Raw genomic sequence first — 17889 nt, forward strand, 5'->3', positions numbered from 1 at the left:
ACTGCATATACACTGAAACTGCACTATATCCTATCTGTACAGCATCCCAAATTGTATATCCACTGGAATAGCCCAATCCTCCTTGCCGTATCCCATTCTCTTAACTATACTACACCATTCTTCTTGTAACTCCTCTGGAAATGTTCTTATTCTTGTAACTCTTCTGGAAAAGTCCAGAAGTCTCTTTGTAATCATCCTGGAAATGTCCAGATGTCTCTTTTGTAATCCGCCCAGAACTGCAAGGTCGAGGCGGAATAGAAATCAGTAATGTAATGTAATGTAATGTACAGGAGGAAGAGGAGTCAACTATACTTGGAAAAGAAACATTAGAGATATTAGAATCTCCATCAGCAGAATCAGTATTGGCCAGTAAAGGGGATTTACAACATTGGGTGGCTGATATTAAACTTTTTATTTTTTAATTGTTCCTTTAAGAACCACTTGGCGAAGGATATGCAATCGATTGAAGTTTGATTTTAGAACTACACCACTTTTACCTATTTGTAGAAATGGCTCTTTTTTACCTGGTATAACATCTGCAGGTTTTCCATCTAATAAACAAGGAAATATTTTCTATTTTTACCAGATATTAACTGATGAGGGTAATTTACCAATATTATCACAATTAAGTACTGTTTATAATTGGTCTAAATTGGATATATTTTCTTACATGCAGTTGAGGTATTTTGTGAAATCCTTACCTTCACTGTCACTAAATGCTAAAGTATATGATGCTCTTTCAGAATTATTTAGGTTAGATGCCCAGTTGATTGTGCCCCTTAAATATTTTAGACATTCATTAGTGAATCTTTCTCCTAATTTAGATTACAATAAAATAGCTCAAGCTTGGAATGAAGAGTTGGGGATTCACCTTCAGGGATTCCATATTCAAAGATTTTTAAATATTTTATATGGTCTTCTTTCTGATATCACCTATTATGAAATGGGTTATAAATTTATTTGTAGAATATATATTGCTCCCTGGCATGCTTATAGGGCAACCTTTGCTATATTAGGCTCTTGTTTGAAATGTGATCACCCTAAAGCTAATTTATCTCACATGTTTTAGACAAGTCCTTTGATACGCCAATTTTGGAATGTTGTTTTTTTCTAAAGTTGAGCAAATGTGGGGAATTGATTGGCATTGCAATAGTTATAATATATTTTGGATTTTTGATGTTAAGCATCCTATTCCAAGAGGCCTAAAAGGCTTTCTTCAAAGAACAATCTTATCAGGTTTGAAAGTCATACTTTATCTTTGCATTGGACCTTTAAGACCAACATATAGTCATTGGCGTTCTAGAATGTTACACATTTTAACAATGTAAAGTATGCAATTATCAGAATGGAACACTAGACAGGGAAGACAATTTTTTGCTATTTGACAACCTTATTTAGATACATTAACACCACACACTCGCAGTCACATATTATTTAATATGTAATTACAGTTCTAAAATGGGGAAAAAGGGGAGGGAATTGGGTATATATGCTTTTAGTGATAATGTTTATTATATATTAACTCTGTAAATGTTGGTTTTCTTCTTGTATTTGAAATGATTTTTTTTTACTATTTTGTTTGTATTTGAAATTTAATAAATATGATTCACATTAAATCTCTATCTAACTCCAAGGCAAATGTCACTCTCAGTTATCACTTCCAGTGAGTTCTCCAAAAAGTTTGTTAAATTCATTCCGCCTTTTTCAGTTCCCACCAGTCCTGTAGGGAGGGCCGCCGCGGGAGCGGACTGCTGGGCACGATGGACCCCTGGTCTGACCCGGCAGAGGCAATTCTTATGTGCTTATGTTCTTATCACATTTCTTCCCCAAGGAAATATATTGGGCTCTAATTATTGGTGGTAGACTTTCCGTTGGCATTGACAGTCTCTGTCCGCTATCTCCAAACCATTTCCACCCAAGGAATTATTGCAGATTAGGAAAATTCAGCAACCTCAGATTATTCCTTCTCTGCTTATTTTCCATATACTCTAGTTCAGCACGCGGTACACGTACCCTTAGGGGTATGCAAGCCGCTTGTAGGGGGGTACACAGCACTGGCACTGTATGTCTCTCTTCCTCCTGTCGTTGCATATACACAGTGCTAGTGCTGTATATTTCCCTTCCTCCTGCCGTTGTGTATCTCCCGCCTTGTCTTCTCTCCGCAGCCTCCCTCCCTCCCCCCCTCCCTGAACAGCAGCAGCAGCTCACTGTGTGACCTTTGCTAGGTCAGCCTGCCTCCAATGAAAGAGGAAGTTGCATCATCAGAGGCAAGCTGGACTAGCAAAGGCCCCGAGGCTGCCTGATGGAATCGCCGGCTCAGCAGTACCTCTCCTCTCCCTAGCAGTAGCTCACTGCATGGTTTTAACTTCCACACACAGCTGCTGCTAGTGTTAGTTCAGCTGCGGTTCCATCAGGCAGCCTCGGGGCCTTTGCTAGGCTGGACCGCCTCTGACAAGAGAGGAAGTTGCATCATCGGAGGCGGGCCAGCCTGGCAAAGGACCCGAGGCTACCTGATGGAACTGCGGCTAAACTAATGCTAGTGGAAGCTGCATGGGGAAGTTAAAAGCACACAGTGAGCTGCCGCTAGGGAGGGGAGAGGTACTGCTGGACATGGGGAAGGGAGATGGGGTACTGCTAGACATGGGGAGAAGGAGAGGTGCTGCTGGACAAGGGGGAGGGATAAGGAAGGGAGAAGAGGTGCTGCTAGACTTGAAGAAGAAGGGGTGGGAAAGGAAAGGTGCCACACACTGGAGGGGAGGGTGAAATGCTGCATGGGAAGAGAGCATATTAGTTGTGCGTGGGAATGGGGGGAGGGAAGGAAGGAAAATTGTTGCAGGATGAGTGAAAGTGATGAGAGAGGGAGAAATGGATATGATGGAAGAGAGGGAGAAATGGTGCATGGGGAGAGAACATGTTGTGAGTGAGGTTGGGGAGAGATGGACTGGGGTGGGAAGGAGGGATGTCACACTTGAGGGAAGGGGCGAGGAGAAAGAGAGATAAAGTGTGCAGGAGGCAGAAAGTGTTGGACTCATGGAGAGAGGGAGAGATGGACGGGGAGGGCAGAAAGAAGGGAAGGAGAAATGTCACACTCAGGGGAAGGGGGAGACGGCAGAGAGTTAAAAGTTGGACTCATGGAGGGGGAGGGAATGAAGACTGGAGGAGAGAAAGCATGCAGAAGGCAGAGAGAAAGAAATGTTGGATGGAAAGTCAGAAGGAAGTGCAACCAGAGACTCATGAAATCACCAGACAACAAAGGTAGGAAAAATGATTTTATTTTCAGTTTAGTCATCAAAATGTGTCCGTTTTGAGAATATATATCTGCTGTCTATAATTTGCACTATATTTGTCTATTTTTCTATAGTTGTTACTGAGGTGACTGCATATTTTAAAGTCATCTGCCTTGACCTCTTTGACCCCCTCCCCCCCACTGAATATAAATGATTAAGATTTTCTCTGTGTGCTTTGTGTTTTTTTAATTTTGTGATTACCATTATGTAGTAATAAGATTATATTGTGTGTATATGAAAAAATGGATAGAAGAAATTGCATTACAATTGATACTATTATTAGGGAGGTAGAGTTTGGGTGGGGGGTACTCGGTTGATATTTGTTAGACTTAGGGGGTACTTTGCTTGAAGAAGCTAAGAAACACTGCTCTAGTTTTCTCTGAATAGAGGAGCTTTCTTTAACAGTCTCCAATTTTAGGGATTTCAAGTTCATGTCTCTTTATTATCTCACTTTGTTCTTTTAACAATACCACATGAACATTAACCTGGGCGCTAATAGATGTACAATCAGAACGCACCATTGAAACTGATTTTTTGAGGTTGGAATCCATGGTTACAATAGCTCTCCACAGTTCATCTATATTAACTACTGCAGGCTTAATCATCTCTCCAAAATGATAAGATCTCACCTACATGTTGACTGGGCTTCAGTGGGGGTCTTCTTTACCAATGACTCACATCTCACTGCTCCTCCAGGACTCACCAGTTGTACCTCTCCTTGAGCAAACTGAGTTGCCTCCCCCTCCACAGGGCTCGCTCTCTCAGGTTGGAGAGGAGCCTGCCCCTGGATCGGGCTTAGGGAAGCCCGATCAAATCTAAGGTTCACTGATCCTTCTGAAGTTTGGGGTGTCTCCTTCAGATGAGGTTTCTGGGGCTCCTGGCCACCAGAGGATTTGGTTGGGAAGCTCTCTTCCTCTTCCACATTTCAAATGCGGCTAAAATACAAACCGCTGAAGAAAATGCACAGCTCAGGCTGCACGTAGTCAGCCAGGACAACAGAACGCAAACAGGCAGAGCACAGCTGACCTCAGGTAAGGGAAAAAGAGTAAAAAGAACAGCCTTGGCAGGGAGCTCCAAGTCAAATGTCTGTCCTCGAGGCCATCTTTGATCAAATCTTCTGTTTTTTTTAAAGTGCTTTTGAAGACACATTTTTTAAATCTTTGGCTTTTCAATCCCTTGATTGGTGAGCTGTGAGTAATGTATGTGTTTGCTGTCTGTCTTTGAGTGCGTGCCTCATTATGAATATCTTTCTGTCAATTTATTGGTGTTCATTTTCACCTTAATTTAATTTATGTTTTAGTTTTATAAATTGCTTAGATCCTTTGGTGGTACAGATGGTATAGTAAACTCAAATAAATAACCATTAATATCTAAAATTTTGGTGGGTCAATATGGGTACAAACATGATATGCTGAAGCATAATAAACATATACTTTTTTAGGTCCATCTTTGTCCTGCCCAAAACATGGCCATACCATGTCCCTTGACATATGCATATTTTAGAGTATATAATAACTTTGTAAAATTGGGATTTAGATATTTATGTAAATGCTGGTTTATGCACTTCTAAAATGCAAGCAGTGCTTCTATGAAAGGAATTTGGTAAAAGCCTGGACTAGATCAATCTCTTCTGGATGACCTGGGTGAACTGTCAGTTAGTTTCATTCCATGCCATGTAATACAGTAGATGGAAGTTTTAGCCAGCATTTCCTAATAATGTTCAAGATGGCTTACTTAGTAATTTAATCACCGTAGGTCCCTTCCCCAAAGAGCTTACATTCTAAATCAAGATAGCAAAGGTAGGGTTTGTACCCAAAGTTTCAAAGCTTCTCTGTAGTTTCTTTTATAAAACATGCCCTTCTTTCTTTTCTCTAATCTACAGCTCTTAAAAATTTGTGTGCAGATAAACAGTGGTATACTTCTAGAAATAGCCCCATTGAAAACTGCCTACCCTTCCGCAGGTATAATTATCACACAGTGAAAAATGGTGAACCTGGAGGAAGAGTATAAGTTAGCCACCCATAGATGGTTTAACTGCAGACTTGTCCCTGTGCCACTTCAGGTGCAATTCCCCACCACAAACTCAGCCCCTATGTTTTCAAAGGGAAATGTCACATGGAATGGTTACATTGTCAATCGCTTGGTAGCAAATCCATCCAAAACCACATGCTTAGAGTCAGGATTAGTATGTCCTGATTCCTTGTTAGTTCCTTCCAAAGAGTTAATAACAAATTGATTAATTTAAGTCATTAATTAGACCCAAGTGAGTTGGACAATAAATTGTGTATATATTTCTAAATTGACTTTTAAGATGGTTAATACTTAGGTCTAAAAGCTCTAATGACAGTTATAGGTCCCAATCCCTTTCCCATTATTGCAACATATAGGCCTATTGTCTAAACAAGTACTTAGGGTTCAAATAATTCAAAATTCAGCAGCTAGATTATTATTAGAAGACAAACATTGGGAGAGTACAGTAGCCTTGTTGGCTAAGTTACATTGGCTGCCCATCAAAGAACATTGTCTATTTAAATAATTTACTATGGTTTTCAAAGTATAATACCCATGCCTGAGAAACTCCCTAAACCCTACTTGTCCTTTTTGTCTGTTTGATTAGATTGTTAAGTTCTCCTGAGTAAGGACTTGTCTCTTGAATGTTTGAATGTACAACGTTGCGTATGTCTTGCAGCGTTATAGAAATGATAAGTAGTAGGGAGATTCCTTTTGAAAATGTGCTTGCGGGCCTGCAAGCATGAAGCATTAAAATGACCTCAAGCATGTTTAGGATTAATGTATGGACACAATACATTAATGAAGTCTGTGTACTAGGCAGTCCATTCAAAATGGTTCAGCATTATTACATCCATTCTCAGAGTAAAATCTAATTACCAGACAGTGTCTCATATTCTCTGTTCTTTCGCAAGGTTTCAACTTCTATACCTTCCACAATAACAGGGGAAATCCCCTTCTGTTGCTCCAAAAGTACTTCCCAAAAACAATTGTATATATCACTAAGTGGAATGGGTAGTGAAAGGAAATTTCCAAGGTTTGCTTCCCTCAGACAGATGCACAAACAGAACTTTTCTCTTTTAGGAGGAGGAGGAAGGCAGACAGTCCCACACAAAAGACTCAAGAAAATTTGGGGTTTTAAGGCAGGGATTCCAATGTTTCCTGAAATATCCAGCCCTAAGCCATCGAGTAGTTCTAGAAATGACAGGACTGTACATACCAGTAACCATACTTTCTCAATCCTGGAGCAAAAGAATATAAAGGGCCATCAAACTCAGCAGGTTGTCTCTCAGAAGATCTAAAGGGCTGTATCTTTCTTGTAGCTCACTGCTAGAGATTCGTAATAGTTTCCCACGAGTCTATCCTCAAACCCCTTTCAAACTTAACTATGATAGATGCCTTGATTACACTCTCTGGAAACAATTTTCTCATCTTGTGTATTGAATGGAAAAAAAAAAAGCTTCTTGGATTTGTTTGACTATTTAAAAGAATAAATCATTATTTTTTATTTACCCATTCTCCTCACTCATTTTATATACCTTTCTTGTCTCCCCTTTCACTTTAGTCCCAGAGATGAGTCTTTGGATCTAATGTTCAAATGAAAAAACATTCCAAAAGTGGCAGAAGGACATTTTTCTCCTCAAACTCTTCCAATTCAATATTTTCAACATCTATCTAGATGAACTATTGTCATACTACATAGAAAACTATGCAGTTTGTCAGTAGTTCATCTAAATTTCAAAGGGGTGTGTTTTGTGTGGGACTAGGGCGGGCTTATGATTTGGATGTTTTTCAGTGATAATCGCTAGACCAAATTACCACTGGAGTGATGAAGGTATGACTCCCTCAGTGGCCAATCCCCCCCCCCAATTGTAAATAAAACAGTACATACCTGTTTATATGACACCTTCAGATTGTCTGGCAAGTTCTATTAGAACAGCAAGAAGGTCTCTGGAGCAGCCTAGTGGTCAGTGCTGTGGACTCTAGAGAACCCAGGCCCATATTCCACTCTAACTACTACACTTGTGGTGGGAAGTGTGAGACCACAAAAACCCACCCAAATCTCCCCTACATATAGGTGACACCTGAAGGCATAAGAGCTATTGGTGTGGTGTACAGTTGAGTTCAGTAGGCTTTGCATGAGTTTTGGAGGGCTCATCATACACTATCAGGGGGTTATGGTGAGAAGTGTACCTGGGCCTTTTTATATTAAATTCACTGCAGTGCCCCCCTAGGATGCCCCACTCTTCTGCTGGTATGTCTGTGTGGCCAGTCTATTAAAAATGCTGGCTCTTCCTACATCCCAATGGTTTGTGTTGTGTGTTTTTCTTTTGGACTTTTTTTTTTTAATGATCAAAAACAATAGACGCACTAAAGGTGAACACATCTAGAAATTGTCATTTAAAAAAAAAAAATAAAAAAAATAGATGTTTTGCTGTTTCACGAATGGCCATTTTCTCTACCTAATTTTTAGATGTACTTCTGAAAACATCTAAACTTGGATTTCGATGTCATATTGAAAATGCCTCTCTTTGTATACTAGAGATCACAACCTCTCTATCCCCATTCTTGCCTCCTGAGGTCCCAAAGGTAAGTGACTCTACATATTCAGACCTAGAGGTGATGGGCTATGTGCCCATGTCTATTCTCTGAGACTTCCCGTGCTAGAGGCTACAGGTTCTGCATATATCCTCACATAAGAAAATACAAAAAAACAAACTCATCACTATAAATATGAAAATTATGCTTAGTTTAAAGATCTTTTCATTTTTCATATTTATAGTGATGAGTTTGTTTTTTGTATCTGAATGATCTTATGTGAGGATTTGTTTATATGAAGATCTATAGCAGTCCCTCCTCAAGGGCCGCAATCCAGTTGGGTTTTCAGGATTTCCCCAATGAATATGCATGAGATCTATGTGTATGCACTGCTTTCAATGCATATTCATTGGGGAAATCCTGAAAACCCGACTGGATTGCAGCCCTCAAGGAGGGACTTTGAGATCCCTGATCTATAACAATAGGAGATTTTCTCCCCAAACACTTTTGTCTTGATTGCCCATATATATGCCATCCCATGAATCATCCAGTCCATTACAAATATGAGATATGTTGTAATTCCAATTAAACATTTTGCTTTCTTATGTTTTGAAGAGAATTTCAGTGTTTCTCGTTCCCACTGCTCAGTTCTATTACTGCCTTTTTCCCATTGCTCTAGAAAAGGGATGTCAAAGCCCCTCCTCGAGAGCTGCAATCCAGTCAGGTTTTCAGGATTTCCTCAATGAGTATGCATGAGGTCTATTAGCATACAATGAAAGCAGCACATGCAAATAGATCTCATGCATATTCATTGGGGAAATCCTGAAAACCTGACTGGATTGCGGCTCTTGAGGAAGGACTTTGACTCCCCTGCTCTAGAATGTTGACATGTCGCCTCATGGTATTACTTCACACTCAACTGATCCTCAGAAAGAAAGCTAGCTTCTGGTACCAAGTACCCACAAGGCACAGGAGGTATTATGGTGGCTATTAAAATGCAGAATGCTACCAGACAAAGGAGGAATATTATACAGAGAAAGAGGAAAATTGTGGCAACATAGATCAATATTTTTCTAATATTTTACTGGCAGTACAGTGGACATAGGGCCTCATAGCACCTGCAGGAATCTGTCACTTTGCCCTGGCCAGCAGAGGGTGTCCTCTTTAAATCACCAGCTTTGGCCTTTAACTAAAAATTATGCCTATTGTTTTGACACAGAACAGAAATTCACTGAAGGAGAATTTTAGGTACACTTGTCTCTTTAAATTCTTGGCTCCACCCATCCATATATTTAGAAGTCAGGCTGATTATGTTTAAAGACCCTCTAAAGTAGAAAGACATATTCACCACAGGATTCACCCCCTGAAGAGCAGCCATGCAGCCAATTACCAGCTCATTTGAGGCTCCCATGTGCCCTCACTCTTTTCAAGAGTTCAGTATATGGAAGGACTATCTCCAGCTCTCTAAGTTAGTGGAAGTAATCATAACTGAAAGGAAACATGAACATCTAGAAGTTGCCCGTGCCAGATGCAGATTGCCTTCCAACATCTCCTCTGCTGTCTTGGGAAATCTTCTCCAAGGGGAAAGACAGAGCAATAGTGGTCATAACAACTCAGATGACCAGTTCAACCACATGGACTCAGGGGAGACAATCATGGATCAACTGCTTACCAACAACATCTGCAACTTCTGTAAGCATAACGGTGAATCCAAGAATATCTACTCTTCTCATATGCTGAAGAAACCAGATGGCACAATCATCTGCCCTGTTCTTCGCAAGTATATTTGTCCTCTCTGTGGTGCTACAGGTGATATAGCCCACACCCTGAAATACTGCCCATGCAACCAAGTGAAGCAGTCACTATATGGCAAGAGTGGACGCAATTCTGCTGGACGTAAGACAAAGCGCTAAGAGACTTCCATCAGCCATAAGAAAAGGTTTTGAGCCAATGACTGAGGACAAAAAGCCCTCAGTGTTAGATTAAGAGAGACACAATGCTGAGAAAATGACAGCATCAACTTGGCAATGAATATTTCAGTTTTGTTTTTTCACTTCACATGAGAAGAGCTACAAATAGTAGGAGACGTGCAGCTATTCAAACCTAGCCACTAAAAGCTGAGGGTGGGTATGAAGAGAGGATTTTCCTGTTTCTCATCCTCACATGTTGCATGTCTCAGTGATGGATGGAAAGAGTTAATCTTATTTTAGCATTGTAGATTTCAACGGTTGGCAGTTTAAATTTTCATTTATACAAATTTGTGAGTATTCAAAGACTTGATATTAGGGTTCCCTCTTCTGTTTGTTATTTTCTGCCTATGTTTACTGTTTTAACTTTGTATATATAGATAGACAGAGATATATAATTGTACAAATGAAAAGCGGTTGCTCTTTTGTTGTATAATAAAGCATATGTTATAGCATTGAATTGAATTTTATCCATTTTTTGTGTAGACGTGTGTGTATATTTTATTAAATAAATGAAAATAGGTTTTTCTGTTTTGCTTGTGTTTAGTGTCTGATCCACATATTAGGAGGTCCAGGGTTATCCCAACAACATTTCTTTTTGATATGTTCATACCTGTACAGGACGATAGGCTCTTTTAATTCTTCATGGAGCCTCTTGCATAAATGAATGATGCTTAATACACAAATCCTTGTTGTAAGCTACTGAATGCATTTTGATGTGTGAAAGGGCCCAATGAAAATTAAAATTGGGCAAAAGTAATTAAGTTGGCCCCTAAGTTCTTTACACTTACACTTTGGTTGTACCAAGAATCTCAGACACAAACATTGTTTAAGTGATCTGCAATCAAGCTCTCGTTGACAGATAGAATCCTGCAGGATTGGAAAAAAGGAGGGCAGTCTGGGTATAAAGTTTATTTTGCCAGTTTTGCTTCATAATCTAGCTATCTAATCAACATTCTACCATATAGGGAGGGAGTGTGGACAGGAAACATCCGTTCAAGACTAGTGCATTTTTCTAGCAAGAAAGATACCATTACACAGAGGCAGGGCAATCATGGAGGGGGGGGAAGAGATCAGGTTCACTTCCCAAAGCCCTGAACTTTATGGGGCCCTGAATCATTTGCTAGCTCTGTTCCTACAGCAAGCCACAGCACAATTCTCCACCTTCCTATCCTTCCTGCCATCAGGAGGCATAAGAGAGTGCAATCTTACCTATTGGTATTGCTCAGTTGTCGTCATGATATAGGAAAAGCACTGGTAGAAGGAGAGAAGAGAGGGAAACAAAAGCACCAGTGCTGGGGGAGAGGGAGAAAAGAAGGAAAGAGATATGGTGATTCTTACCCTCCCTCTCGATACACTTATGCAGTAGTGCCTTCCTCTCTACCATACACAGGGCCAGATTAGGCATATTAGACAGTCACCTATGGTAGCAGCTCCTTGGAGAGGGTAAGGAGGCAACGAACAGTTGGCAGTCAAAGCAAACCTATAGATCCTGTTAACCATACAAATAAAAACAACCCTCAGCAAGTGTTTTACTTACAAGGAAAGTGGATAATATTTCAACAGTACATTTATCTGAGTAAATGGTTTTTGGAAATGGCACTCATTGTCAGAATTAAATCATAGGCAAAGCAAGAATGTGCCTAGGGCTCAAAGGTTTGGGGGAGGACCCTGTCAGATATTCTTTTATTTGGCCCTGTCTGGAGAACAGGAAACAGACGGTATCATCGGTTGCAGTTGCTGGGTCAGCTCTTATAAGACAAGACATGACATCAACAATCATCCATGTCATCAGTTTAGGGCCCACCAAACTATAAGGCATGACTAGGGCGGCAGCAGCTTCTAGAAGACAGCAAAGAGCAGCTGCACTGAAAGCAAAACTCAAAGAACAAGCAGCACACGTTTTAGCCTGCATTTTTATAGAATGTTTTTACAATGATAATGATTTTTTAGTTTAATTATAAAAAATCTTGAGGGGGCTGCAGGCTAGGAGAACTGAAATTTATTTAGAAGGATATAAGGCTGAAATGTCACCTAGGGCATTCACCACCCTTGTTTCAGCTCATTGCCCCCCTCTCCCTGAACACATTAGGCCTAGGTAGTGTCAGTAACAGTGGTGTGTTCCCCCTCCCACCTTGTCCACTGGTGTCGTCATCCTCTTTAAGCATACTCCCAGCATTAAAGGCACAGAAAGCAAGGAACACCCAAACCATTGCTGAGAATTTTAAAAGCTGGAATCTGGATCAGTGGCATACCTAGCATATTTGACACCCCCCTCCCCCCTATATGAAAAAATAATTATTAGTAATTATTAACGTGACCATTTTTTTTTCATCAAAAAGAGACATCTATTAATTGTCAGTCCCACTCCCAATCCCACCCCCAATTTCTTCTATTCATTTTTCATATACATGTGGAGAGGCATAATCGAAAGGGACGTCTAAGTCTGTTTACGTCCATCTCGCAAGCCGTCCAAAGTTAAAAAGAGCCTAAGACACATTTTCAAAAGATACATCCAACTTTTTTTTACTTTCGAAAATCATCTAATTATACGTCCTGCCGATCTGATCGTCCAAGCCGCCAAATCGTCCATCTTTATTCCACATTTCCATCCAACTTTCCGTCTTAAGTCCAAAACATCTAGAACAAGCCCTGACGGACGTGGGAGGGGTCTGCAAAGTGATGGACTGCATAACCAGACATGCCATCTAAATAGTGGGGTACCTTACAGGGCACTGCTGTGAACTTCACAAAAAGGGTGCCATGGCTTCTTCTCACTACAGCTCCCTTATAGGTGACGGTGAGCCCTCCAAACCACCTCCAGAATCCCCTAGACCCAATTAATTACCACCCCAATAGCCCTTATGGCTGCAGGAGCCACTTATATGCCAGTAAAAAAGGGTTTTGGGGGTGTATAGGGGAGTGCACATGTTTAAGTATCAATGCAGTGATTACAGGGGCTTATGGGCATGGGTCCTCCTCTCCATGGGTCCCTAACCCACACCCAAGATGACTTAAGCTGCCTCTGGGCTGTACAACTAGGCTTTCCTATGCCAGGCGGCCAGGTGATGATGGTCTGGAGGCTGAAATTTAAAGTTGTGAATAAAATTTTTATCGCAGTGGGGGGTTGGTGATCACTTGGGTAGTGTATGGGGGTCTGTGTTATGTGTTTGCAGTGCTTATCTGGTGAGTTTAGGGGGGTTTTTGTGACTTAGACCAGTGTTTTTCAACCTTTTTACACCCATGGACTGGCAGAAATAAAAGAATTATTTTGTGGACCGGCAAATTACTAAGACTGAAATAAGAAAAACACATTTCCGCCCTGTCTCCGCAAGCTCAGTTCCCGCAAACCATCTGATCCCATCTGCACGCCTCAGTTATGATTTTATATTGAACATATTCCAGTACCTCCCCTCTTTTCCCCATCTTAATCCAGCAGATACCTTCCATCACCCTACTCCCTCCATTCCTTATTCAGCATCTTCTCCTTGTTCCATGGGGCTTAGGGATGTCTCTCCCGAACTTGACTGCTATCAGCCCTGCCTTCAATTGTGGTCCCGCTAAATCAGACGGCTAGAATGAAGACAGAAGCCGTGGGACCTTTCCTCTTGCCTGCATTGTTATTCGCTACAAGCTCTGCCGGTCTCAATCCTGCCCCTCAAACACAGGAAGTCACTTCAGAGGGGGGCGGGATCAGGATCGGCAGAGCCTATAGCGATGCAGGCAAGAGGAAAAGTCCTGCGGCTTCTGTGTTTCTTTTTGCTGTCCGTTGTAGCAGTACCGCAGCCGATCCTAACGCCAGCCCTAGAAGGGAAAGGAGAAGAGATGCCCGACAGGAAATTTAACCGGGTCAATCTCGCCGGCCCTCCGCGGACCGGCAGAAATTTTCTGCGGACCGACCGGCGGTTGAAGAACAGTGACTTAGACCATGTTTTACATGTTCTAAGTCACAACGTCCAAGTTCCGTCTAGGCTCTGTTGTTAAACTTTCGGTTATACATGCTGTAAGACTATGTCTAAGCCTGCCCAACTCCTGCCCTCGACATGCCTCCCGAAACGCCCCATTTAGCTTTGGACATTGAGCGGCACTATGAAGGCCTAGGCCATTTAGAAATACGTCCAAAACCCAGTTTTATTATCGGCGCTTGGACATTTTTGAGAAATGTTCATCCAAGTGCCGACTTAGGCCGTTTTTGGACATTTTTCTCTTTCGATTATTAGCCCCATAATATCTTATTAATTCATAATGGTAACCATAAAATTTTAAAAAACTACAAAGCACACTATATGCAGAGAAAATGTTAGTTATTATTTATATTTAGGGGGGATTCAAAGATGTCACCTCAGTAACTATAGAAAAATAGACAAACAGTGCAAGATATGGACAGCAGATATAAATTCTCAAAACTGACACATAGTAACATAGTAGATGACGGCAGATAAAGACCCGAATGGTCCATCCAGTCTGCCCAACCTGATTCAATTTAAATTTATATAAATATATTTTTTCTTCTTAGCTATTTCTGGGCAAGAATCCAAAGCTTTACCCGGAACTGTACTTGGGTTCCAACTGCCAAAATCTCTGTTAAGACTTACTCCAGCCCATCTACACCCTCCCAGCCATTGAAGCCCTCCCCTGCCCATCCTCCACCAAACGGCCATACACAGACACAGACCGTGCAAGTCTGCCCAGTAACTGGCCTAGTTCAATATTTAATATTATTTTCTGATTCTAAATCTTCTGTGTTCATCCCACGCTTCTTTGAACTCAGTCACAGTTTTACTCTCCACCACCTCTCTCGGGAGCGCATTTCAGGCATCCACTACCCTCTCCGTAAAGTAGAATTTCCTTACATTGCCCCTGAATCTACCACCCCTCAACCTCAAATTATGTCCTCTGGTTTTACCATTTTCCTTTCTCTGGAAAAGATTTTGTTCTACGTTAATACCCTTCAAGTATTTGAACGTCTGAATCATATCTCCCCTGTCTCTCCTTTCCTCTAGGGTATACATATTCAGGGCTTCCAGTCTCTCCTCATACGTCTTCTGGCGCAAGCCTCCTATCATTTTCGTCGCCCTCCTCTGGACCACTTCAAGACTTCTTACGTCCTTCGCCAGATACAGTCTCCAAAACTGAACACAATACTCCAAGTCGAGCCTTACCAATGACCTGTACAGGGGCAACAACACCTTCTTCCTTCTACTTGCTACACCTCTCTTTATACAGCCCAGCATCCTTCTGGCAGCAGCCACTGCCTTGTCACACTGTTTTTTCGCCTTTAGATCTTCAGACACTATCACCCCAAGGTCCCTCTCCCCGTCCGTGCATGTCAGCTTCTCACCTCCCAGCATATACGGTTCCTTCCGATTATTAATCCCCAAATGCATTACTCTGCATTTCTTTGCATTGAATTTTAATTGCCAGGCATTAGACCATTCCTCTAACTTTTGCAGATCCTTTTTCATATTTTCCACTCCCTCTTCAGTGTCTACTCTGTTACAGATCTTGGTATCATCTGCAAAAAGGCACACTTTTCCTTCTAACCCTTCAGTAATGTCACTCACAAACAGAAGAGTGATTTATGATATTAATATTATGTATAATTGAGTGCAGTTATAGAATTGAAAAGTAATAAAGATGTAAAGAAACATGTTTGCATGAGGTAAAAACTCTTATGCCAGCAAGACTAGTATCTGAATATTTTGAATTTGAGTGTGCTTATGGTTTATAGTTTTATAAAGGCATTGGGTTACCATTGTCTGTTGCAGGTATCGTACATAAGAGGAGATTCACATCTACAGGTATATGCATAGCTTCATTTCTTTGTTTTGCTAAATCAGAACAATAGGATAGGATCAGTAGTCTGATGGTTGAGCTTATTGGTGTAAAATTTTTGCCTTGGGTGTGTAGTGAGGGTGATTGTATACCATTGTAGTGGGTCCTTTTTTTGGGCCTCTCTGCCTTCCTTCTGTCTGTGCTTAGGTATAATGACGTTGTTAATCCATGATGGTTGTCAAGCCAGAATTCCACTATGAGAGGTATGATTTGAAAGGTAAGTACAGACATAGTGGGTCCTGTTTGTCATATCTATGTGTTGTGTTAACTTTATAAATTCTAGTCTTGCAGTGATGTGCTGAGGGATATGAATTTTCTGAAACCTGAGTGTTGTCAAGCAGGTATTATATTCAAGGTAAGTACAGAGGTATAGGGATTTGTATTTCATATGTATGTAATAACTTCATATAATCTACTATTGAAGCGGACTACAAGCAAGAGACGACAGACATCTTCAGTGTTTTCCTGCCCTTGCAGGTATAATGTGTTGTGCCATAGCACTGAACTCTACATACACTTGGCGTAATTTTAGTCACGCATGTAGTTTGCTTTAAATCCCAGAACTACTTACCATTAATAAAACAGATAAACAGGTCTCCTGAAGTAATAGCATGAGAATAATCTTCTTCAGGAGGTATAAAATCCCACTCCCCAAATGCACTCCAATATCACCAATAATGAAGAGGTTCAAAGACCACTCCTATATTTTTTACTATGTGAATGTAATAGGTACTTACTGAGCAAGGGGTCAAAGCACTGGCGGTGAATAGACACTGGAGTTTCCTCCACTCCCTGTCCATTTCTACAATATTCCGATGCTTGCCCTTGCAGTCATAAGATCTCTGTTGACTAATAACTTTTTTTTAGCATTAACAGTTCTTCATCAGTACATATATTTCAGACACTACATTCATTTATCTTTTTCTTTCTTCAGATGACAGTGAGGTTTGGGAACAATACTTTCTCATTGAACGAGAAGTACTCTGTTAAACAAAATACTTCCGCGCAACAAACATGCATACATATAAACCGCGCATGTATTTAATAAGTACTTACTGAGCGCAGTGTCAAGGCACTAGCATTGAACAGGGGCGCGAGTTTTCTCCACGCCCTGTCCATTTCTCCGATGTTGTGCGGTTTCCCCTTAATGGGGGAACAGAAGCTTTGAATTAAGAGCTTGCGCCCACAAAATCCATGATAGGAAGCCATCTTCTCTGTGAATCTATGACATCATTGCAGATATATTAGCATCCACCTCCTCTCGCACCCTTTCCTCTGTTTCAACCCCACCTCCCCATACATAGCCCCACCCGGTGTCCCACCTGTTCTACCCCCATCCGCCACTCCACCCGAGATTGTGGGACCAACCACTCCTGTTGCAGCGACCACTATTGTGGCTCATGCTGCACACACACACTGACTGAATGAGAGCCAAAGAGTCAGTTTTCTCCACTCCTTGTTCATTTCTACAATGTTCCTGTGCTTACCCTTGCAGTCATAATATCTCTGTTGACTAATCATTTTTTTAAGCATTAAAAGTTCTTCATATACTTCTGACACTACATGCATTTATTTCTTCAGATGACAGTGAGGATGGGGAACAATACTTTCTCAATGAGAAGTACTCAGTGAAGCTCTATGAAACAAAATTCTTCTCTTTCAGCAGCCTATATTTTGACCATGTAATTGTCTTTTCAATTTCCAACTGCTTATAATGTTCTTTGTCATTGCAGATATATTAGCATCCACCTCCTCTCGCACCTATCCTCTGTTTCAACCCCAGCTCCCCATACAAAGCCTCACCCAGTGTCCAACCTGTTCTTCCGCCGCTCCACCCGTGATTTTGGGACCAACCCCTCACCACCAACCACCCCTATTGTGGCTCACGCTGCACACACACTGACTGAATGAGAGCTAAAGAGTGAAAGCACTGGCATTGAACAGGCACTGGAGTTTCCTCCACTCCCTGTCCATTTCTCCAATGTTCCTGTGCTTGCCCTTGATGGGGAACAATACTTTCTCATTGAAAGAGAAGTACGTTCTATGTGTATATGTACTATATTTATGTATGTATCTATGTATATAATCTTTGACATCCTCCAGTTCAAACACTGAAGCTAAAGCTCAAGGCTTAACTATTTTATACCTAAAGCATACAGAATATTTCTCTTTCTGTGAATTGAGGCTTTCGCCCTCATCAGCAACCTATTTTTTGACCATGTAATTGTCTTTTCAATTTCAAACACCTTATA

The 17889-nt window shown here is 41.1% G+C and overlaps 1 protein-coding gene across 1 annotated transcript; it reads left to right on the forward strand.

Moving 5' to 3' along the window:
* Positions 1–9211: 9211 nt before the first annotated feature.
* Positions 9212–9748, forward strand: NANOS2 (nanos C2HC-type zinc finger 2). Its single transcript, XM_033954452.1, has one exon. The coding sequence runs from the start codon at positions 9212–9214 to the stop codon at positions 9746–9748; it is 537 nt and encodes a 178-aa protein (XP_033810343.1).
* Positions 9749–17889: the final 8141 nt, after the last annotated feature.

The sequence above is a fragment of the Geotrypetes seraphini genome, chromosome 8 (genome assembly GCF_902459505.1).
Source record: "Geotrypetes seraphini chromosome 8, aGeoSer1.1, whole genome shotgun sequence".
Classification (NCBI taxonomy): Eukaryota; Metazoa; Chordata; class Amphibia; order Gymnophiona; family Dermophiidae; genus Geotrypetes; species Geotrypetes seraphini.

Bases quoted from the DNA above. Each gene is read 5' to 3' on its own strand.
- NANOS2 (XM_033954452.1), top strand. From the start codon at position 9,212: ATGCAGCCAATTACCAGCTCATTTGAGGCTCCCATGTGCCCTCACTCT.